We start from the raw sequence: 24425 nt of genomic DNA on the forward strand, positions 1-24425 counted from the left end.
AAGACACTGATTCTGCAGAATTATTCTTATAGAGATACAGAAAAGAATGACTGCTCCTGCACCTTAAAGACTGCTGCCCTATGCACTTAGAGTCATTGACCACTGGTCTATTTAAAAATGTTTAAATACTGTTTTACCCACTTTATATGTTTATGTATGTATATGTATCTACACTTTATATGTATATACTGTATTCTAGTCATGGCTCATCCTATATAACTACTGCTGTACACACTTTTTCTATTCATATACTGTCCATACTGTCTTTACACACCATTCACATACATATATATATATTTATGTTCCGGACTCTGACATTGCTCGTTCTGATATTGCTCGTTCTGATTTTTTTAAACAGCTGAAACAGCTTTTTCCTGCATTCTAGAACCATAATATTTATGCTTTATTCTATGCGGGGGTGGGGGGTGGGGGGGATTGGATGTTATTCTGCATATCTAAGCATACCTCTTGAGCTTTCTGTATGGAAAAGAAATATGCTTCTCTGCATCTCTGCTAAAATCTGGGTAAAAGATGGAAAGGAATGTTAGTCTTATTCAGTACAATTAGTTATTGCTTTCTTTTTTAAAGTCTACCAACCTTGCCAGCAGGCATACCAGTTAAGATAGTTAGACAAGCTAGCTAATCTAATTTGATTGATAGCCTGAAATGGCTTCTTGGTAGCTAGTTATAAGTTTAGGAGTTGGGGAACCTATATGGGCTTGCTAAAGCCAATACAATTGTTAAGTGGCTAGTAGTATTACAAAAAAACAAACAATTTATTTGTACTGCTAGATATTGCTGCATAGTTAGAGCTAGAAGCATAAGCATTTCGCTGCACCTGCGATAACATCTGCAAAACTGTGTACGTGACCAATAAACTTTGATTTGATAACTGGAAAATGTGAGTAAATTCATTATTTGGCATCAAGCAACATGGTCAAATATAAATAGTTAGACCATACAGAAAAGTGCTTGATTTATCATTCTTGGCTCATTTTGTTTTTAAATGGTCTGCAGCTTCTGAGAAAAAAAACTGTACACTACCAGTCAATTACCTCCAGAAATTAGCTGAAATTACGTTCAACAACCAAATCTAGGGGTTCACAGATAGTGTAATGTCATAAAAGTAAATCCATTTTAGAATAACATTTTCTTCTCTTATCCTTAAAGCTGGTTTAACCACTGTTGATATTTGATCGAGAAACAACAGTGGGGTGAAATGTTTGGCAGTTGGGTAGCAAGGGAAGCCTGACTGTTCAATATATCAAGTCTCTTTGCATAGAGAAAATGAACCCCTCCCCTTTTCTTCTATCTCTGTCACATTTGTTTTACACCAGATGCTCTTCATTCGTGGTACTAGCTTAATGGCTTTTGACACACGCAGCATGTAGTAGTTTAGGGGTTTCCATGGGCAACACCCTCATCAGCTCCTCTGACACTGCCTGGGTGACATCTCTGACTAGAACTCCTTCCACAAAGAAAGTGACATCACTGGGTTCCTCAAAGACTAGCCTCCATGGAAGAGTAGGATGTCCATTTGATTTGAATTGGTGGGTAAACGGTCTTACCATGGCGCAGGTATGGTAAGACTCATGATGATCTGGGTCCAGCCTTTCAACCGTGTTTGATCTTTCTCACAATCCAGACGTGATCGAGAAGTGGTATGGTGACAAGGCGTGCAGCTGTGTGGCGTTTGGACCCCTACCTCAATGGATGTGCTCTAATGGCCACCTCCAGCTCGTTTCTCTCCGGTCGTCCAGTCGATGATGATGAATGTCAGGCTCATAGACATGAAGATGAAGCCCATGGCTGTAAAACAGGCAGCCTGAAACCAGCCAGAGAAAGAGTTGTTGGAATTGACCTTTAAGTCATTAAAGTTTTTTAAAATCTCGATACAAAGCCGGATTTCGGAAGTTCTTTCCAGAACCCATTGTGATACCACCCACCCACTCTGAAAACCTGGGGATTGTATGGAGAGTTTTAACAAACGTGTCTAGACAATGGCAGGAAAATGAATGTTATGTAAAAACCTACCGTGATCTTTGGTCTTGACTTCATTGGTTCTTGTTCGGTGGGAACAATGCGGAGGTAGAATAATCCTGGGAGGATGAAGATCAGACTAGGTGCAGTGGTGGCCCCTGGACAGCCAGATGAGACAATGAGTAAGTACTCTTGTATGAGGCATATGTAATGTAAACTGTCTTTCCTGTAGCGTTAAGGATGATGATGAGACATGGCATGTCTGGTTGATTGGTGAGTATGGAGGGAAAGAGCATCTGAGGCTGGATGGCAAGAACTGTAGTAGCCTATACTCATGAGCATATAAGTGCTTTTTTTCGGAGTCTCACCAATGATGCCAAAGATGTCTCGGATATTGGGCACAAGGATGACAAGAACGTTGACCACGAAGAGGAGACACAGGGCGATGGTGATATGGCGTGCCCAGTGGAAGGGTTTCTCTGGGAACAGGAGCTGGAGAATGGCTCTGCGAATCTGGAGAGAAACCACACACAACAGAGAGGACTCAGAGGAGTGTCTACAGTGAAACTTGAAACATGGCTGCCGAGTGTCAGTTATGAGGTATGTTTAAAGTCAATCAACCTAAATAAAAGACCCAATTGATGAAATTACATTCCATACAATACCAACTCCGGGTTGAACAGAGATTATAGGATGTACAACCCAGCATCAATTATTCTAAGCATGACACAGTAGGTTAACATTTAGAGTGAAATTGATATATACAGTATCTAGGCTATGTTGGTTTTGAAATGCAAACAATGTTTGAAATGCAAACCATTGGAAGCGTCCTTAGAAATACAGTAATAAGTACTTTTTGGGGCCAGGGACTTCTTTTGTGATAGCAAATTCATCAGGGACCCCCTTAAAACCAAAAAGAGCATTCCGGACTAACCAAGCCTCGGGCCCTGGGAAATAACATTTTAAAGGCACCCTCTTTGCATCGGAGAGAACAGTTAGCAGTTTTCAAGGTAATTTCCTGCAATTCTACCTCTATTCCCCATGGGGCAGAGAGACAATTTTGCAGTTTTAAAGCTTAAATTGCAGTGCATTGATGTTCAACATTTTTTTAAACGAAATACAAGAAACTTGAGTTGAAAACTGGATCATTGATGGAGTACTGTGGATCCCTGTGAGCCTCCCAGGCCATGTTGTGCATACAGTGGGGGGAAAAATATTTAGTCAGCCACCAATTGTGCAAGTTCTCCCACTTAAAAAGATGAGAGAGGCCTGTAATTTTCATCATAGGTACACGTCAACTATGACAGACAAAATGAGAATTTTTTTTTCAAAAAAATATCCAGAAAATCACATTGTAGGATTTTTAATGAATTTATTTGCAAATTATGGTGCAAAATATGTATTTGGTCAATAACAAAAGTTTCTCAATACTTTGTTATATACCATTTGTTGGCAATGACACAGGTCAAACGTTTTCTGTAAGTCTTCACAAGGTTTTCACACACTGTTGCTGGTATTTTGGCCCATTCCTCCATGCAGATCTCCTCTAGAGCAGTGATGTTTTGGGGCTGTCGCTGCGCAACACGGACTTTCAACTCCCTCCAAAGATTTTCTATGGGGTTGAGATCTGGAGCCTGGCTAGGCCACTCCAGGACCTTGAAATGCTTCTTACGAAGTCACTCCTTCGTTGCCCGGGCGGTGTGTTTGGGATCATTGTCATGCTGAAAGACCCAGCCACGTTTCATCTTCAATGCCCTTGCTGATGGAAGGAGGTTTTCACTCAAAATCTCACGATACATGGCCCCATTCATTCTTTCCTTTACACAGATCAGTCGTCCTGGTCCCTTTGCAGAAAAACAGCCCCAAAGCATGATGTTTCCACCCCCATGCTTCACAGTAGGTATGGTGTTCTTTGGATGCAACTCAGCATTCTTTGTCCTCCAAACACGACGAGTTGAGTTTTTACCAAAAAGTTCTATTTTGGTTTCATCTGACCATATGACAGTCTCCCAATCCTCTTCTGGATCATCCAAATGCACTCTAGCACACTTCAGACGGGCCTGGACATGTACTGTCTTAAGCAGGGGGACACGTCTGGCACTGCAGGATTTGAGTCCCTGGCGGCGTAGTGTGTTACTGATGGTAGGCTTTGTTACTTTGGTGCCAGCTCTCTGCAGGTCATTCACTAGGTCCCCCCGTGGGGTTCTGGGATTTTTGCTCACCGTTCTTGTGATCATTTTGACCCCACGGGGTGAGATCTTGCGTGGAGCCCCAGATCGAGGGAGATTATCAGTGGTCTTGTATGTCTTCCATTTCCTAATAATTGCTCCCACAGTTGATTTCTTCAAACCAAGCTGCTTACCTATTGCAGATTCAGTCTTCCCAGCCTGGTGCAGGTCTACAATTTTGTTTCTGGTGTCCTTTGACAGCTCTTTGGTCTTGGCCATAGTGGAGTTTGGAGTGTGACTGTTTGAGGTTGTGGACAGGTGTCTTTTATACTGATAACAAGTTCAAACAGGTACCATTAATACAGGTAATGAGTGGAAGACAGAGGAGCCTCTTAAAGAAGAAGTTACAGGTCTGTGAGAGCCAGAAATCTTGCTTGTTTGTAGGTGACCAAATACTTATTTTCCACCATAATTTGCAAATAAATTCATAAAAAATCCTACAATGTGATTTTCTGGAATTTCTTTTCTCAATTTGTCTGTCATAGTTGACGTGTACCTATGATGAAAATTACAGGCCTCTCTCATCTTTTTAAGTGGGAGAACTTGCACAATTGGTGGCTGACTAAATACTTTTTTCCCCACTGTATAAGGGTAGCCTATTTTGTAGATTAATAATATTACAGTGTATTGTATTGTATTGCACCCTCTGTATTGTATTGTATTGCACCCTCTAAACTTGTTTCACTGAACCCTTAGCCAAATGTGTTTAATCTGTTGTTGCTAGCAATATTTATTTAGAATAAAAAGAGATCTGGCCGCAGACCCACTGTAGTACCTCCGCGGACCCCCAGGGTGGTTCCCAGTTCAGGAAACACTGAATTAGAGTATGTATTTACAGCTAATGAGAGGAGGCTCTTACAGGAAAGAGGACCACAGGGACAGTAAGGGTGACTGCCACCAGCACGGCCACACGCACACACAGGATCAGGGTGTCCAGAGGGTCCACTTTGCTGTAGGTGTGCAGGAGCTCAGATTCCGTGTTCACTACATAAATATTATATGCACACACACACACACCCACAAATTGAGTATCATTTGAAATGCTGAAATCATAATTTTTTTCTGTAGAGTACAGTTGAAGTCGGAAGTTTACATACACTTAGATTGGAGTCATTAAAACACGTTTTTCAACCACTCCACAAATGTCTTGTTAACAAACTATAGCTTTGACAAGTCAGTTAGGACATCTACTTTGTGCATGGCCACTCCCGCCTTTAAACAGCTTGGAAAATTCCAGAAAATGATGTAATGGCTTTAGAAGCTTCGGATAGGCTAATTGACATCATTTGAGTCAATTGGAGGTGTACCTGTGGATGTATTTCAAGGCCTACCTTCAAACTCAGTGCCTCTTTGCTTTACATCATGGGAAAATCAAAAGAAATTAGCCAAGACCTCTGAATAAAAATTGTAGACCTCCACAAGTCTGGTTCAATCTTAGGAGCAATTTCCAAACGCCTGAAGGTACCACGTTCATCTGTACAAACAATAGTACGCAAGTATAAACACCATGGGACTACGCAGCCGTCATACCGCTCAGGAAGGAGACGCGTTCTGTCTCCTAGAGATGAATGTACTTTGGTGCGAAAAGTGCAAATAAATCCCAGAACAACAGCAAAGGACCTTGTGAAGATGCTGGAGGAAACAGGTACAAAAGTATCTATATCCACAGTAAAACAAGTCCTATATCGACATAACCTGAAAGGCCGCTCAGCAAGGAAGAAGCCACTGCTCCAAAACCGCCATAAAAAAGACAGACTACGGTTTGCAACTGCACATGGGGACAAAGATCGTACTTATTGGAGAAATGTCCTCTGGTCTGATGAAACAAAAATAGAACTGTTTGGCCATAATGACCATTGTTATGTTTAGAGGAAAAAGGGGAATGCTTGCAAGCCGAAGAACACCATCCCAACTGTGAAGCACGGGGGTGGCAGCATCATGCTGTGGGGGTGCTTTGCTGCAGGAGGGACTGGTGCACTTCACAAAATAGATGGCATCATGAGGAAGGAAAATTATGTGGATATATTGAAGCAACATCTCAAGACATCAGTCAGGAAGTTAAAGCTTGGTCGCAAATGGGTCTTCCAAATGGACAATGACCCCAAGCATACTTCCAAAGTTGTGGCAAAATGTCTTAAAGACAACAAAGTCAAGGTATTGGAGTGGCCATCACAAAGCCCTGACCTCAATCCTATAGAAAATGTGTGGGCAGAACTGAAAAAGCGTGTGCGAGCAAGGAGGCATAAAACCTGACTCAGTTACACCAGCTGTGTCAGGAGGAATGGGCCAAAATTCACCCAACTTATTGTGGGAAGCTTGTGCAAGGCTACCCGAAACGTTTGACCCAAGTTAAACAATTTAAAGGCAATGCTACCAAATAATAATTGAGTGTATGTAAACATCTGACCCACTGGGAATGTGATGAAAGAAATAAAAGCTGAAATAAATCATTCTCTCTACTATTATTCTGACATTTCACATTCTTAAAATAAAGTGGGGATCCTAACTGACGTAAGACAGGGAATTTTTACTAGGATTAAATGTCAGGAATTGTGAAAAACTGAGTTTAAATGTATTTGGCTAAGGTGTATGTAAACTTCCAACTTCAACTGTATATACAACTAAAGCCCTCTTGAAGCCCTGGTCTTACCGTAGAAGGTGAGGTAACCAAAGATGGCTGTGAAGAGGTACATGACGAACATGCCCATGATGGACACATTAGCAATACCCTGCATGCGCCTCTTGGTTGCGCTTTGGTGGAAAAGAAAGCAGTTTTTTTAATCTATTAATGAGGTAGAGGGATTACAGTACTAATGTTCCATTTATTACATAAAAAATGTCCCTTGATTTAATCAAAAGCCAACAGGTGTAGGTACATGTGTATGTGTTGTACTGCAAATTAGTATCAGTAAAGAAGGATAAAGGTTGTCATAAAGGTTGTCATTTCAACATTGTGATTTACATTTACATTTTAGTCATTTAGCAGACGCTCTTATCCAGAGCGACTTGTGAAGGGATCAAATTGGGGGTTCATATTGTTTTATCAACTTACTTTTTGAGTTCAGTGTAGATGGGAAGCACCTCGGGGTGACAAACAAAGGCGAACGCCAAGATGGGGATGGTATACGCCGTCTGGAAACCATATAAAGGGTAAGTTAACTTAGCAGCATCACACGAGGAGTGCTTGAGTAAACTCACAAGACTGTGTGGACATTTGTGCCACGCTGGTTCTGCTCTGCTTCAATACACATGGACAACCAGTTGCCCTGGCCGTAACATGATATGTGCATGGATGCACAAAGTCATTAGCATATTGAATGACATGTGCTCCAACTGCAAATAGCTCCTAACCTTATGTGGTCGTAGCACAGTAAGAACCTAAGACCAGAGCTGATGTGGAATAAACACTAAAACATATATTTTAACTGATATTTGTGTAGCTGTGCTGTAAACGCTCCATTTCCCTAACCTCCTGGTTTATGGTGAACATTTTGCCTTTGCACTGTCCCTCCTCCATGGTGGTGTTGATAATTGTTGTGTGATTGCTGCCATATGGCACCAGGGGGCAGGGGATGTTGAACTTCTTGTATATGACCTTAGAGAGAGAGCGAGAGAGAGAGCGAGAGAGAGAGCGAGAGAGAGAGAGAGAGAGGTCAGAGTTAGCAGAAACAGATCGATCCTCTATAGCTGACAACCATGATGACATATCTCTAGTTAACTTGTGAATTCCTGTCCCAAGCCTCATTCATCCTTCTGCTTTTGCTAATTAATCAAGTTCAACGATAGAATTTGTCACATGAACAATGTACCTTTCTGCAGTAAGGCATTTTAAAAAGTAACTTGTTAATGCCCAGAACTGTATCAACAGTGTAATCTAGTGTAATCTAGGATTGTGCTCAAGTATTCAAGCAACATTGAACAGTATCAAACATTTTAGCTATAGTTTTAACATATTACAATATTAAAATAATAATTTGGATGAATGTGGTTAATTTATAATGTTGCCCCCCTCTTGTATGTCGACATAATAATCAGACAATAACCCATTTCAGAAAGTTTACGTATCCATGTTGTTAGCAAATTTCACCATTGTACAACAAGGCCTGGCTGGCAGTGAGTATAGGAAACAGGAGCTCACATGAAATGTCATGTGAGGTGGAGTGGCACAAGATATAAATATCTCCTCATAAATTGTCAAGGGCACATTAGTACCACAGTCTTTAGTCTTTAGTCATGACTCATGCCCTAAACTGTTAACACATTTAGCACATTAACAATGGTAAAGAATCACTAAAAACAGACAATAGAAGAGCATGGACAATGGAAGTCCAATCATCAGGAGGAATTTAATTTCACAAATGCCGCATCAGAATATAATATTGAAATCTGTGATTGTTGGTATAATATATAGTGTAATATAATACAGTATACACATCCATCATCAGAAAGTCACTCACCGAGGAAAGGAAGAAGACCATGCAGGTGAGGGAGAAGCCACTGGTGTAACCCAAATACCCTGCAAGACGCAACCAAGAATTGTTACTACAACAAAAAAACAACAACCATCCCTCAGCCCAGCTGACAATGTTTGGTTTCCAGAACACGTCTGCTCCTGACCTAAAATAGATCCTTAACAGAGCACTGTCTATAGTAATCCAAATGTTTTGTTTTATGAATCAAGAGGTGCTGACTGAATGATAGACAGCCAATGAGGTCATTAGCAGCCATGAGGAAAGGTCAAAGGTCATGATGAGGTCAGTCACATACCCAGTTGTCTCATCAGGGCAAGTGGGAGGATGATGCACACACTGACGATGATGATGAGGTAATTCCCATTCAGGAACCACTCTCTAGTTTAAAACATAAACAAAACAAAAAAACATAGCCAGACAAAAAAGTTAGTTACTTCTAGGTTCATTATGGCATGCAATGTAGACTATAGTAGGAAACATACTGTTTGACAATTGATGCAATGTTAGGGAAAAATGGCTTGTGGTTCTGGTGGGATGGCTAACACAGTTTGGGGGCCTGGGGGTAAGCACTGGAGACCTGGGGGTAGGCGTAAGGATTGTAAGGTGCGGCATGTTTTGCTGGGTCCATGTACAGTGCATTCTGAGAATATTCAGACCCCTTGACTTTTTCCACATTTTGTTACGTTACAGCCGTATTCTAAAGTGGATTAAATAAATAAAAATCCTCATCAATCTACATACAATATCCCATAATAACAAAGCGAAAACAGGGTTTTAGAAGTGTTTGCAAATTTGTAAAAATTATTTACATAAGTATTCAGACCCTTTGCTATGAGACTCGAAATTGAGCTCAGGTGCATTCTGTTTCCATTGATCATCCTTGAGATGTTTCTGTAGCACTCCACCAATCAGGCCTTTATGGTAGAGTGGCCAGACAGAAGCCACTCCTCAGTAAAAGGCACATGACAGCCCGCTTGGAGTTTGCCAAAAGGCACATAAAGGACTCTCAGACCATGAGAAAAGATTCTCTGGATTGAACTCTTTGGCCTGAATGCCAAGCGTCACATCTGGAGGAAACCTGGCACCATCCCTACGGTGAAGCATGGTGGTGGCAGCATCATGCTGTGGGGATGTTTTTCAGTGGCAGGGACTGGGAGACTAGTCAGGATCGAGGGAAAGATGAACGGAGCAAAGTACACAGAGACCCTTGATGAAAACCTGCTCCAGAGCGCTCAGGACCTCAGACTGGGGCTCACCTTCCAACAGGACAATAACCCTAAGCACACAGCCAAGACAACGCAGGAGTGGCTTCAGGACAAGTCTCTGGATGTCCTTGAGTGGCCCAGCCAGAGCCCAGACTTGAACCCGATCGTACATCTCTGGAGAGACCTGAAAATAGCTGTACAGTGACGCTCCCCATCCAACCTGATAGAGCTTGAGAAGATCTGCAGAGAAGGATGGGAGAAACTCCCCAAATACAGATGTGCCAAGCTTGTAGCGTCATACCCAAGAAGACTGTAATCACTGCCAAAGGTGCTTCAAGGCACTGCATCGCAGTGCTAGCTGTGCCACTAGAGATCCTGGTTCGAATCCAGGCTCTGTCGTAGCCGGCCGCGACCGGGAGACCCATGGGGCGGCGCACAATTGGCCCAGCGTCGTCCAGGGTAGGGGAGGGAATGGCCAGCAGGGATGTAGCTCAGTTGGTAGAGCATGGCGTTTGCAACGCCAGGGTTGTGGGTTCGTTTCCCACGGGGGCCAGTATGAAAAAAATAAAATAAATGTATGCACTAACTGTAAGTCGCTCTGGATAAGAGTGTCTGCTAAATGACTAAAAATAAATAAATAAAAAATAAAATAAACAAATAAACAAAGTACTGAGTAAAGGGTATGAATACTTATGTAAATGTGATATTTCAGTGTTTTATTTTTAATACATTTGCAAAAATTTAGAATAACCTGTTTTTGCTTTGTCATTGTGGGGTATTGTGTGAGGGGAAAAAACAATGTAATCCATTTTAAATAAGGCTGTAACGTAAAAAAAATGTGGGAAAAGTCAAGGGGTCTGAATACTTTCTGAATGCACTGTATAATGCATTATCCTTATCCTGGGTTTTAGCACCAAATATTGGGAGGGTTGACTAGTTTGGGATGGCAATGAAAAGGAATGAGGATGGTACAATGGACAGATAATAAAGATTGGATGGGGTTGAAAGTCCAGTCCTAACTACAGGAGGTTAGCTCTGATTGGTTGCAGAGATCAATCAGGGAGGAGTGATCTGGGCTTATGGGGATTTTAACAGTTAGCGTGTAGCATGTTACTCCCCTTACTAGGGCCCAGAGTGTTTCCTGGACAAGTAGCGTTGTCAAGAAAAACTCCTGGCCTTAAACATACATCAGTAGGTGTGCCGAAGACAATACTCCTCATGTTAGTTTGCTACACTGAGACGTGGAAAGGTGCTGCTCCACTTACCCAGTGTTTGATGACAAGCCCAGGAAGGCTTGAATGACCAGAGGCAACTCATACTTCACAATGAATAGGTAACTGGACATTGCTGGAGGGGATTAAACATATTTCAGAGTTGTTAACTTCTATTATCATAAGAAAACACAGACACACACTGTCCATTTTACCTGTATTTTAGTTTGCCTAAAAATGCTTAGCAATATCACAACAACATTGGAGGAAAACTTTCTGTCATGAACCACTAAAACTTTTATGAGCCATGAAATCCATGAGTGCAGTGAAGCCATGAGTGCATTTGTATGTGACCATGTGGTTCTCTTACATTTACATTTTAGTCATTTAGCAGACGCTCTTATCCAGAGCAACTTTACAGTTAGTGCATACATTTTATTTTTTTCATACTGGCCCCCCGTGGGAATCAAACCCACAACCCTGGCGTTGCAAGAGCCATGCTCTACCAACTGAGCTACACGGGGCCTCTTCAAAACAGATACTATGTGTTAGTGCTAGTAGATGGATATACAGTGAGGGAAAAAGGTATTTGATCCCCTGCTGATTTTGTACGTTTGCCCACTGACAAAGAAATGATCAGTCTATAATTTTAATGGTAGGTTTATTTGAACAGTGAGAGACAGAATAACAACAACAAAATCCAGAAAAACGCATGTCAAAAATGTTATAAATTGATTTGCATTTTAATGAGGGAAATAAGTATTTGACCCCCTCTCAATCAGAAAGATTTCTGGCTCCCAGGTGTCTTTTATACAGGTAACGAGCTGAGATTAGGAGCACACTCTTAAAGGGAATGCTCCTAATCTCAGCTTGTTACCTGTATAAAAGACACCTGTCCACAGAAGCAATCAATCAATCAGATTCCAAACTATCCACCATGGCCAAGACCAAAGAGCTCTCCAAGGATGTCAGGGACAAGATTGTAGACCTACACAAGGCTGGAATGGGCTATAAGACCATCGCCAAGCAGCTTGGTGAGAAGGTGACAACAATGGAAGAAACACAAAATAACTGTCGATCACCCTCGGCCTGGGGCTCCATGCAAGATCTCACCTTATGGAGTTGCTATGATCATGAGAACGGTGAGGAATCAGCCCAGAACTACACGGGAGGATCTTGTCAAAGATCTCAAGGCAGCTGGGACCATAGTCACCAAGAAATCAATTGGTAACACACTACGCCGTGAAGGACTGAAATCCTGCAGCGCCAGCAAGGTCCCCCTGCTCAAGAAAACACATATACAGGGCCGTCTGAAGTTTGCCAATGAACATCTGAATGATTCAGAGGAGAACTGGGTGAAAGTGTTGTGGCCAGATGAGACCCAAATCGAGCTCTTTGGCATCAACTCAACTCGCCGTGTTTGAAGGAGGAGGAATGCTGCCTATGACCCCAAGAACACCATCCCCACCATCAAACATGGAGGTGGAAACATTATGCTTTGGGGGGGTTTTTCTGCTAAGGGGACAGGACAACTTCACCGCATCAAAGGGACGATGGACGGGGCCATGTACCGTCAAATCTTGGGTGAGAACCTCCTTCCCTCAGAAAGGGCATTTAAAATGGGTAGTGGATGGGTATTCCAGCATGACAATGACCCAAAACACACGGCCAAGCAACAAAGGAGTGGCTCAAGAAGAAGCACATGAAGGTCCTGGTGTGGCCTAGCCAGTCTCCAGACCTTAATCCCATAGAAAATCTGTGGAGGGAGCTGAAGGTTCGAGTTGCCAAACGTCAGCCTCAAAACCTTAATGACTTGGAGAAGATCTGCAAAGAGGAGTGGAACAAAATCCCTCCTGAGATGTGTGCAAACCTGGTGGCCAACTACAAGAAACGTCTGACCTCTGTGATTGCCAACAAGGGTTTTGCCACCAAGTACTAAGTCATGTTTTGCAGAGGGGTCAAATACTTATTTCCCTCATTAAAATGCAAATCAATTTATAACATTTTTTACATGCATTTTTCTGGATTGTTTTGTTGTTATTATGTCTCTCACTGTTCAAATAAACCTACCATTAAAATTATAGACTGATCATGTCTTTGTCAGTGGGCAAACGTACAAAATCAGCAGGGGATCAAATACTTTTTTCCCTCACTGTATATATATTTTTTATACCTTAAGGGGCTTAAAATTCAAAATCTTAGAGGGGCAAAATGTTTTTGCACTTTTATAGACAGAGGGCCCCATTCAATCAAACTCAATGACCCAATTCCTCCTCCTAGGTACTTACCACCAATGTTGTGAAAGGTTATAATGACACCCGCTGCTATTTTTCCTGGGTGTCCAAAAGCCCGGAAGCCCAGCTGTTCATAGGCACGAATACCTGAACAGACAAACAAGACATTAGTCTGTTAAAGAGTAGACATGGGACAGGATCTATATGCAAGGACATTAGATGACACTTTTATCTAAAGCAACTTACAACAGTGAGTGCATACATTTTTGTATATGTGACCCCAGCGGGAATCGAACCCACAATGACTAATTTACAGGCAGCTTGGTTCATATGGTGGATCCCTACTTCAGGTTTGTCTTTTTTTTTTAAGCTAGGCATTTCTGTCAGGCATTTGTGGAGGGGTAAAATCACAGGTTTTTCAATGGTCCAAATGGGAAAGGGAAAGTTTGTTGACAGAAAAGTCTGTTCACTTTTCTCATCTTGTTAAACTTTGTGATTCAGCTTCTAATTTGTCTTTGATTCCTAGGTTTAGTCCTAAGTAACACATACTCACCCACAACTCCAGCACTCTTAAGCAGGAGGTGAACTGAGTAGCTGGACAGACAGGCAATACATGTCAACAGGATTCTGCAGAGCACAAACAACTGACTTAGAGTATTTTGGAAAGGTAAACCAATGTTGAAATAATGAATCCCATGGTCAGCCCACCACTTCACAGATTCATCAAACAAACGAAGTAAACACTACAAGAATAGACTGCCCTCCTGTGACAGCAAATTGATTGGGACAATGCTCAAATTATTTATTCATAAACATTTAAACAAGTCTTGACTCCTGACTGGACCTGGCATGAATGTGAGCAACCCAAAGTGCAAAGCATGCTAGGGAGCCATATCTGTGGTGTGCTCACACCCAAGCTATGATTCATCAGCTAACTCTGCTATATTTAACTCCTGAAATCTGACACCCACGTGTCTCAAATCTCCCCATAAAAATTACATATGGACACACCAACGCACACCACTCTTCGCCACTGTTCTTTTAACCATTCGAGGACTGTAAATGTCAAACATTAGATTGACTACTTTTTCATATAATTTTTGTCAGCATTCCACTGTACTGTTTTGGTAACATTGTTGCTATGTGTTGTGCAGTAACAGTGTGTATCAAATATTGGGAGGATCTGTAACCTTTTGACAACAACAAAAAACACGACACAAATAATCCTTCCCCCCAAATCTTGTCCTGCCAAGAGCTGTGTAATATTTAACTTGGTGGGGGTGTGTGTGTACTAATTAGTCTGTTGTCACTTCAAAGAATCACATAGGGACACAATGTGTTGCTGTACTCACATAAAGAGAACGATGCCTGTGTTTGACATGGCGTACGACAATCCCAGAATTCCACTCCCCATGATGGCGTTACTGAGGTTAAAGACGGACATTCCGAAAGAGGTTTTCCCCTCAAACTGCCAATGACACAAAGACATGAATGTCCATTGTTATAACTCCTCATAATGACATTTCATGACATCTCAGCATAAAAAGGATGACTACCGGCTCCAAAGCTGTTGCCATAGTTCTTCATACTCACATCTGTAAACTGGGGCTTCTTGGTCCCATCACTCTTATGTGGTAACATCTCCTCTTCCTCTTCCGCCTGCGGGATACTATGAAGTCAATCAAACCAAGGAAATAGAAAAACTGTAAGGTTAAACAACACCCAATTTCATCAATGTCCAACTTTAGCCAAGCAAAGTATAATTATAATCCATTGGGTGCTTGAAAATGCTATCCATGAAAGAGTACTGTATCCATTTAAATGTTTAAAATACATCTGAGGTAAACTAGTGTTTACAAATAGCATGTTTTCACAGGTATTTTTCCAGGTTTTCAACACAAATAAGATACCTTCTCTGCAAAACCATAATGACAGTGGATTTCATTTAACTTGTTTAATCTGCTCAAAATAGCCAAACAAACATAGCAATAAAATTCTGTGCAATAAAAATAAAACTGTGTTTTCATTTCGCCTTGCCACAAGATTGTCACACCATGGTTGTTAGTGGCTCCCCACTGTGCAAAAACTAGTTGAATCAACATTGTTTCCACGTCATTTCAATAAAATAAATCAATGTGATGACGTTGAATCAACGTGGAAAACATCGTCTTTTTTTCTCCCAACTTTTAACCTAAATCCAATGTCATGGTGAAATGCTTTGTTGCTTTCACGTTGAATTTGCATTAGTTGACAGCTAAACCCAGAAATAGACTGACATCACAAGACCATGTCAAACTAGACTGTAGACAATTTATCTACACAAACAGTGACAAATATAAGGTGTTAATAGTCTTGTTTGTCAGAAAACAAACACAAATATCCTTGGAATTTGTGGAATCTTGGTGGCCTTTTTGAAATCAAAATACTATCATGCACACAACTGGCAGAATGATATTATCTTGCATGCCAGGTAGCAATTAATGCAGTCAAAGAGGACACATACCCATCTTCCAAAGGGACAAAGCCATGGTGTTGACCATTTGATAGCTTTTGGAGTTCCATATTGTTTTGGCTGATACAAAGAGGGCTGGGTGTGACTGATGGTTCTTCACTGACTGGAGGAACACATTGAAGGATTCACGAGGAGGCTAAAGTTCCAATCTGAAACAAAGATAAAAAGATAAACATTAGATAAATGAACAACTTATCTTTTGGATGTCATTCCAGATGGTAGACTAAACAATGTAAACAGTCAGGTTTTACATACATTGAAAGCGGTTTGGGGAATTTGCACGTCGCAAAGTGTAGCCTAGACTCTAGGGTAACTGTGGGAGTTGTCAAGGTGTCTGTCACTATGGGACCACATGTCTGCTTCCCACCAAAGGAATCCATAGCACCACTCTCTCCCTGCGTGTGTCATTTCATTTGATGCCTCTGGTTGCATTGCCAGTAATGAGACTCCTGACTACTTTTGGATTCCTTCCAATAGAATTCCTTCCAATAGAAGTCCTTCCAATTGAAGTCCTGTCAATAGCATTTGAATTAGGACAACCATACTGTAAACAGCTGATATCAAATCACCTTGCTCAATGTTTCTGACACACCAGGATTTGGAAAAGTCGGCTGTTACCATTACTCTTTCAGAAGGGTTTGGTTTACTTGGCAGATCTACCTTGAAGACTTTCTGCAAACAACTCATAATTGATGTAATCCTTTCCTCCATTACAAAATGAAGTACAGAATGTTAGTGCCAGTTATTTTTTTGTTTCAATCAACTCACGTTTCCCCGAAAAGGGATGTAAATCTGATATAAACACTGTGTTTCCATCACATACTTCGTTGTGAACACAGACTTTGTTGTACACTGTTATTTTTTAATATTTTATGTCCCGTGTAGCTCAGTTGGTAGAGCATGGCGCTTGCAACGCCAGGGTTGTGGGTTCGATTCCCACAGGGGGGCAGTATGAAAAATGTATGCACTCACTTAACTGTAAGTCACTCTGGATAAGAGCATCTGCTAAATGACAAAAAAAATATATATATATGTATACAGGTGAGTGCCATTGAGATAGGAATCTCTTTTTTAAGGGATCCCTGGTATTGGTTTAGCATTTCACTCTTGTCCATCTCCACTGCAGTGTTACTAAAGGGTAAGATACATACCAGCCCTATGCCAACTGGTGTGCCAGCTGTGATTTGACGTCATTACAGATGAAACTGGCAAACAAGAAATGTAATTATTTGCTGAACAAATAGTCATATGAGGCTGCAAATAGAGTCATATGAGGCTGCTTACATAATGCCTTCTGATACACTGACACAAGAGTTACAGTGCCTTCAGAAGGTATTCACACCCCTTGACTTTTTCCACATTTTGTTGTGTTACAGCCTGAATTTAAAATGGTTTACATGTAGATGTTGTGTCACTCATCTACACAAAATACCCCATAATGTCAGAGTGGAATTATGTTTTATTTCTTTTTACAAATTAATAAAAAATGAAAGCTGAAATGTCTTGAGTCAATAAGTATTCGACCCCTTTGTTATGGCAAGCCTAAATAACTTCAGGAGTAAAAATGTGCTTAACAAGTCACATAATAAGTTGCATGGACTAACTCTGTGTGCAATAATGGTGTTTAATATTGTTTTTGAATAACTACCCCATCTCTTTACCCCACACATACAATTATCTGTAAGGTCCCTCAGTCGAGCAGTGAATTTCAAGCACAAATTCAACAACAAAGACCAGGGAGGTTTTCCAATGCCTCGCAAAGAAGGGCAACTATTGGTAGATGCGTTTTTTTTTTAAAGCAGACATTGAATATCCCTTTGAGCATGGTGAAGTTATAACTTACACTTTGGATGGTGTATCAATACACCCAGTCACTACAAAGATACAGGCGTCCTTCCTAACTCAGTTGTGAGAAAGGAAGGAAACCGCTCAGCGATTTCATCATGAGGCCAGTGGGGATTTTAAACCAGTTACAGAGTTAAATAGCTGTAATAGGAGAAAACTGAGGATGGATCAACAACATTGCAGTTACTCTACAATACTAACCTAAATGACAGAGTGAAAAGAAGGAAGCCAGTACATACAAAAAATATTCCAAAACATGCATCCTGTTTGCAATAAGGCACTAAAGTAATACTGCTAAAAATGTGGCAAAGAAATTTACTTTTTGTCTGAATACAAAGCATTATGTTTGGGGCAAATCCAACACAACACATCACATCATTCATATTTTCAAGTATCGTGGTGGCTGCATCATGTTATGGGCTTGCTTGTCATCGGCAAGGAATAGGGAGTTTTTTAGGATAAAAATAAAAAGAATAGAGCTAAGCACAGGCAAAGTCCTAGAGGAAAAGCTGGTTCAACAACCAACTTGATAGAGCTTGAATAATTCTTTAAAGAATAATGGGCAAATATTAGACAATCCAAATTTGCCAAGATCTAAGAGACTTACCCAGAAAGACTCACAGCTGTAATCGCTGTCAAAGGGGATTCTAACATGTATTGACTCGGGGGGTTGAATACTTTTCTAATCAAAATATATTTGTGTTTTATTTTCCATTAATAACAAATAAATAAATAAAAATGTCTTCCACTTTGACGTTACAGAGTATTTTGTGTAGATCATTGACAACAACAAAAAAGACAATTAAATCCTTTTTAATCCCACTTTGTAACATAACAAAATGTGGAAAAAGTCAAGGGGTGTGAAGGCCCTGTATACAACAGGATAAGGCATGTGGCCCTTTATCAAGCCTTGTCAGTTGTGTTGGTCCACTGCCAAGGCAATGCTGTATTTTCTAATCTTATAGCTAGGCTACTTTTGTTCTCAGTGTGCTGTATTACAGTCTTTTCATTCAAAAACATGGACTGACTAGCCAAAGAAAACATTCAAGTATATCTCAACTTTCAACATGTAGGCCTATGCTTAACCCATAACTAATGTTCTTTGCTACCCCCACACAACATTTTGGTCTATTTTATTATGGCATGAAAGTACAACCAATATACAATATATTGGATAAAAGCAGCCATACATCATAGTTACTGCTTTTGAAAGTATGCTTTTCTGTTTGACCTTTCCATAGAAAACATTACTGCTGTGTTGCACTGCTGAACCCAATGACCCTCTAGAGGAAAGATGTGTTTTATAGTACAAGTGATGTGGGATGTTGGAATTCACATTTAAATGCATGCCAGAAGTTTTCTTAAACCCTGGGATGGATACGTGGCTCACTGGCTCCAAAGATGCAGTTTGGAGTAAGTCCAGGTTTTTTACCAGCTGCAACTCCCCACCAGTTGCTAGAGACCTCAGCCTTGTAACCTATCATGTCAAATGCGAGTTTGATAAGGTTTGATGCACTCTGACATCACATGACACATCATGCACTTTCAAACGTGACTCAGGTAGCGGGTTCCCTACATACCCTAACACGTATTATACTTTTTCTGAGAGACACATGATGATTGGACATGATTGGATGATTTGTCAGAATGTGACTTCTGATGACCCATACTCAGTACTTTGATAGGTCACACTTTATTTGGATAGTCCGGATAGTCCATCTGTAGATGCTCTACAGATGGTCATACTATCAACAAACTATCTGTTGATAAGCAACCTGTTAAGGTTACGGTTAGGGTTAGGTTTAGAATAAGGGTAAGGGTAAGAGTTACGGTTAGGGTTAAGGTTAGGTTTAGTAGATAGTTAGTTGAAATGTTACTGATAGTCTGTAGAGCATCTACAAATAGACTATCCAAATAAAGCGTTACCCTTTGATATGTGTAAATTGTACCTCAATTCTGCTCCATGGGGCAACTCTAGTTTCTATATCAATGATACCCAACAGAATTTTGCTAGGACTGTCTGGGAGTGGTCTGAGTGGGGAGGGGTAAACTGAAAACTGGCTGTTATTGGCAGAGAGGTTTGGAACTCTCTTTCTTATTGGTCTATTAAGTAGGCAGGCCAAAACTCCATCCCACAAAAACAGGCTGAGATTTCAGGCTGTCTTTTCAAACAGCTCTTACACTAAAAGATCATTATCATCATTTTCACAATTTCACAGTATTATTCCAACCTCATAGTGTGGAAATATATATAAAACAGGAAAATCTAGTTTTTGACTTCACTGGGCCTTTAAGGAATCTACTAAACCTCCCAACACATTTTTTCATTTTGAACTGATAGACAGACCAGAAGAGGTCATGTACTTTAGACTAGCTGTCGCCAATGGCGTCGGCTAATAGGGATCCTAATAAATCAAAAAATCCCTACACACACCTCCCCTGAGAAAACTGGTTATGCTAATGCATTTAATGTAGCTATTAATCTATATCATGCAGCTGTTTATAAACAACTTACCCCTTTTAAAAACAGTAGATTGTTCACTGAAGTATCTTCCTCTAATGTACTAAGATCCGATTCAGGTAACAATCTATCCTCTAGTGAGTCAGTCAGTCAGTCCGCCCGTTGATATATTATTTACTTAACCTTCTCAGCACCCAGTTAAAGGCCAGTTAAAACCTTTTGGAAAGAGTGAGTGTAGCAAGAGATAAAGAGAAGAGGAGATAAAGGGAGAGTGGGAGTTTTCAGTGACAGTTTATGAAGTAATACCACTTCACTATTTATTTTCCCTAAATCTTTAGTGCTCCAAATATTTAAAGTCTGTGTGTGTGTATGTGGTGGGGGGAGTGCGATGGGGGGGGGGGTCTGTCTGCAGTTCCCACACCCATTCCACCAACATTCCTTTCTCTGTCTCTCTTCCTTTTCACATTTCTACATTGCTACGTTACATGTGTGATTTTTCTCCTGGCTAAGTCGCTCCCTCTTCGGCTAAAATCTTAATTCCAATACATTAAAAGCCCCTGGCAAGAAGGGTCGGGCAAGCCCATACTTGCATTGCGTCTTGGGAATCAAACTCCAGAATATGTCTTTCTACTCTGTTCTCACTTCACACCAACACAAAATGTCTCTAAAAAAAATCAACACCCAACCACCACCACTACTACTACAAACAAACACACAGATACATGCACTGGTGACCCATGCACACAAACGCACGCACACACACACATTATCTATTTCTGAACGCATGATCTACATTGCAATGCTCTTTCATTGAAATGTAGTATTTTTCTGATGTTTATGTTGGATGTTTTAGGAAGTTGAGTGCTTTTCCAGCCATAGTGTTCGGCAACCAATACAGACAGGAAATCCTCTCTGAGTGAAGAAGGATGATCTCAGGTTAAAAAAGGTCTAAAATTAGAGTGGTATTTCTGATCAAATTTATGTTTTAAGATTTAGCTAAAAAACTAGCTAGGTTTCTTATATGATGGATTATTGACTGACCCATCAGAAAACACATAGCTTAATCTGTGATGAGCAGAAAAAGTTAATAGTGGGAGTTCCATCAACCAATCCTGCATAGTTTTGTCCAACAGAAGAACCACAAATATGTACCACCATGTGACGGTAGTTTGAAATGGTGGATAGACACTGCAACTTCCCTCTGTTACTGAAACTAGTATTAAACTATTTGTATGATACCAAGGCTGAGTTGCTGAGTGAGTGAGAGAAACAAATGTGCCTGAAGAAAAAATGGGAAAGTATATGGCACAGCAGAGCACAGCAAATAAAACACCATCCGACCCCCTCTTTTCGAGGGGTGTATACATTACATATTATGTAATAACCTTCCATTTTTGTATTGCTTTCCATTGGCTGATTGAGAGGTTGTTATGCAGATTATGTAAATACAATTTGAGGAACAGCTATAAATTATGTTCTCCAATGGTAGGATCAACTGATTCTTGCATTGATTAGGCAAAGTGAAAAAAGGGGTTTCTTGCTCAAACAACTGAAGTAGCCAGCAGATCCAACCCGCTTGCTTACAGCTGCAATAGGGTCGGTAGCAGAAGCCACAGCAGCCATTTTGGAATGGCTGTATCAGCCAATCAGCTCCTTCGTTGTTCAACGTGACGTGCCATTCCATAATGGCTGCTGTTGCTACTGCTAGCTAGCATGAGGACGAAAACGGCAGTTTACTTCAAAACATTCAATCTTCTTGGTGTAACAGTTGGGATAATGGGACAAAATCAGAGTACAACGCATTTGTCATCCCTGGATTGAAGTACGTTTTCCAAGCCATATCTCACCCTGGCTCCGTGGTGTCTTATTATAAACAGGAATGCTGTCCAACCCTAGTGCAGCTGTAGGGAAGTGGGTTGGATCCGCTGGCTAACAACTGAAGTAAAAGGCACTCCATTGGACACTAGTGTCCAGTAGACACTCTCTCAGTTATAAAAATATAGTGTATTCCAGATCCATAGTTGAAAACATACTGTGACATTTCTGTCAGAGACTTTTGCAGAGACTTTTGCATTTACAGACAAAGAATGAGATCATGTTCCATGATGAGTGGTGGGTTTGATTCACATTACAAAACAGTCAGAACTGAAAAATATGAATCAATCATTACACTTAACTACAAAACATGCTGTTCTGAGCAAGTCCCTAAATACAGTGTCAGTCACACAAAGGAGACAGTGGCCGCTGCATTTGCTGTCAGTTGGTGCAGTTAATCCTGTGCTCTCACTACTTATCACACTGTGTCTGTCTTTGACCTTTCTAAATGGACTTAATCAGACCAGTGTTCCAACAATTCATATATATATATATATATATATATATATATATATATATATATATATATATATATATATATATATATATATATATATATATATATATATATATATATATATATATATATATATATATATATCCACATACATGACACTGCTCAGGAAAACACAGAATCATGAATACTGAAAAAAATACTTTAGTACTCAAATTTGTTGTGGAAGTCAAATCAAGTAGTTCTACTGACAATGACAAGTTCCACAATGCTACCTCACAACAATCCCTACTGATGTCGACCAGTGGAATTTCCATTGTATTTTACCGTTCTTGTCAAGTTCCTCCTATGACCCCCACGTGGCATGGCAATAAATAGAGCATAATAAAGGACTGGGTTCTCTTACCTTCAAATGCAGAGAACGTAGAGTTTCAAAGACAGAGAGTTAGTGAAGTGTGTCCTGAGAAGAAGAGATGTTTTCTTGGCCAAGGTGTTGTTTTGCCCAATTGCAATTGGCCTGAGTTTATAGCCAAGAAGAAAGAGCAGAGTGTCTGCTAGGGGTAAGGGAGAGGGTTAGGGGGCGAGCACATATAGAGGAAAAGGCACTAAAAGGGAGGGCTGTTCAAAATGATGGTCTCAAGTTTCTTGTGATGTCACACGTGCTCACTACTATAGCTGCTGTCAGAAGCAGGCGGGCAGGGGCATTTTCTCGCAACAATTGCTCCATTGGGAATCTATCACATTTGGAGAAGGCACACTCAAATACACTAGACCCATTGACTTGTTGTCCTATCAACATACTTCATTCTCACATGCCCCCCTGCTCCAAAAACTGGCAACATTGGAAATAAATAGGGTGAGGTGATCATTCTCTGGTAGCCTAAGAGTCTGGCCCAGTGGTATGAGTTACATAAGGTCCCCTTATGAAATACAGTGGAAAGAAAAGGTAAACCCCAAGGCTTTATGAAGCTAAACTCAAAACTGGTGAAAGCAGTCAAACGTTTTAAACTCAATTGAGTCCTTAGGACAAAGCTGCATCCAAACACCAGATGGCAGAAAGTGAAAGTACTCCCATGGTTGACATTCTGATGTCATTATGTGTTTGTCACTAGAAATCTCTACATAAAAAAATTAATAGAAAATTATAGCCTGTAGGACGCATAACATCTGAGATTTGATGAAGAAAAAAAATACACTGTTTATAACTCTATAAATGGTCTTGGTCCCCGACAGATAGTAATATAGTTACAATAATGTCAAGATCAATTAATATTCATCATATCGGTATAAAAATTACTAACAACCCCCTTGAAAAAAGGATACAATATGACACGTCTAAATAATACAGGTTCCAAAATGCATAGGCCAAAATGCAGTCAAAGTCAGGGTGTGTTCCAGCAAGCCTAACGAAGCCGACTGTATATGAAAGTCGTCGAGTGAAGTCAGGGGAGGTCTATCTGTGACAGCCGAAAGTCGGACACTGTAGTGGTTTTCCTACAGCAAGGCTCAGATGAAAAAAGTTTGAACATACCTGCTATTATTTATAAACGTTTTTCTGTATAAATTCTTTTTCGCTCACCAAGCTTGGAGTTTTTGTATGGAGGTCGAATTTGGTTAACAAAAAATGAAATGGCTTATTTGCTACGTGTGGCTTATTTGATTGAATAGAAGTTTCGTAATGCTTAGGTTCTTACGATTGTACTGATATAAGTAGGACAAGTGACATCCCGGCAACTTTGAGAAAAATACACTTTATATCGGAGTTGTGCCTATTGTTCACACACTTATCTTCCCTCTCATTGGCTAGAAAGGTTCCACCCATAGCCGCAGAAAGTAGGGGTGATGAAGGTGCTGCAGCAGGCCCTGAACTATCAGAAGAAAAAAATACATATAAATAATTTGTGGTCACACCAAATGATGTGTAAAAATCCTGGATAATCTTGGCACA

The 24425-nt window shown here is 40.5% G+C and overlaps 1 protein-coding gene across 3 annotated transcripts; it reads right to left on the reverse strand.

The window, feature by feature from the left end:
• Positions 1 to 815: 815 nt before the first annotated feature.
• On the reverse strand, positions 816 to 23075 carry slc38a5b (solute carrier family 38 member 5b). Of its 3 annotated transcripts, none has more exons than XM_041856131.2 (16): positions 22884 to 23075; positions 15834 to 15991; positions 14924 to 14999; positions 14683 to 14798; positions 13884 to 13957; positions 13385 to 13477; positions 11151 to 11232; positions 8976 to 9058; positions 8666 to 8724; positions 7678 to 7803; positions 7261 to 7340; positions 6859 to 6959; positions 5068 to 5192; positions 2349 to 2493; positions 2035 to 2138; positions 816 to 1825 (listed from the first exon to the last, which is right to left on the reverse strand). In XM_041856131.2, exons 2-16 carry the CDS (start codon positions 15890 to 15892, stop codon positions 1721 to 1723), a joined length of 1428 nt encoding a protein of 475 aa, XP_041712065.1. In that variant the 5' UTR covers positions 15893 to 15991; positions 22884 to 23075; the 3' UTR covers positions 816 to 1720. The 3 variants fall into 3 exon arrangements, with proteins under 3 accessions (XP_041712065.1, XP_041712066.1, XP_041712068.1); XM_041856132.2 differs by lacking the exon at positions 22884 to 23075 and adding an exon at positions 20203 to 20395; XM_041856134.2 differs by lacking the exon at positions 22884 to 23075 and adding an exon at positions 16098 to 16219.
• Positions 23076 to 24425: the final 1350 nt, after the last annotated feature.

This window comes from Coregonus clupeaformis, chromosome 30 (assembly GCF_020615455.1).
Source record: "Coregonus clupeaformis isolate EN_2021a chromosome 30, ASM2061545v1, whole genome shotgun sequence".
In the NCBI taxonomy this organism is placed as follows: Eukaryota; Metazoa; Chordata; class Actinopteri; order Salmoniformes; family Salmonidae; genus Coregonus; species Coregonus clupeaformis.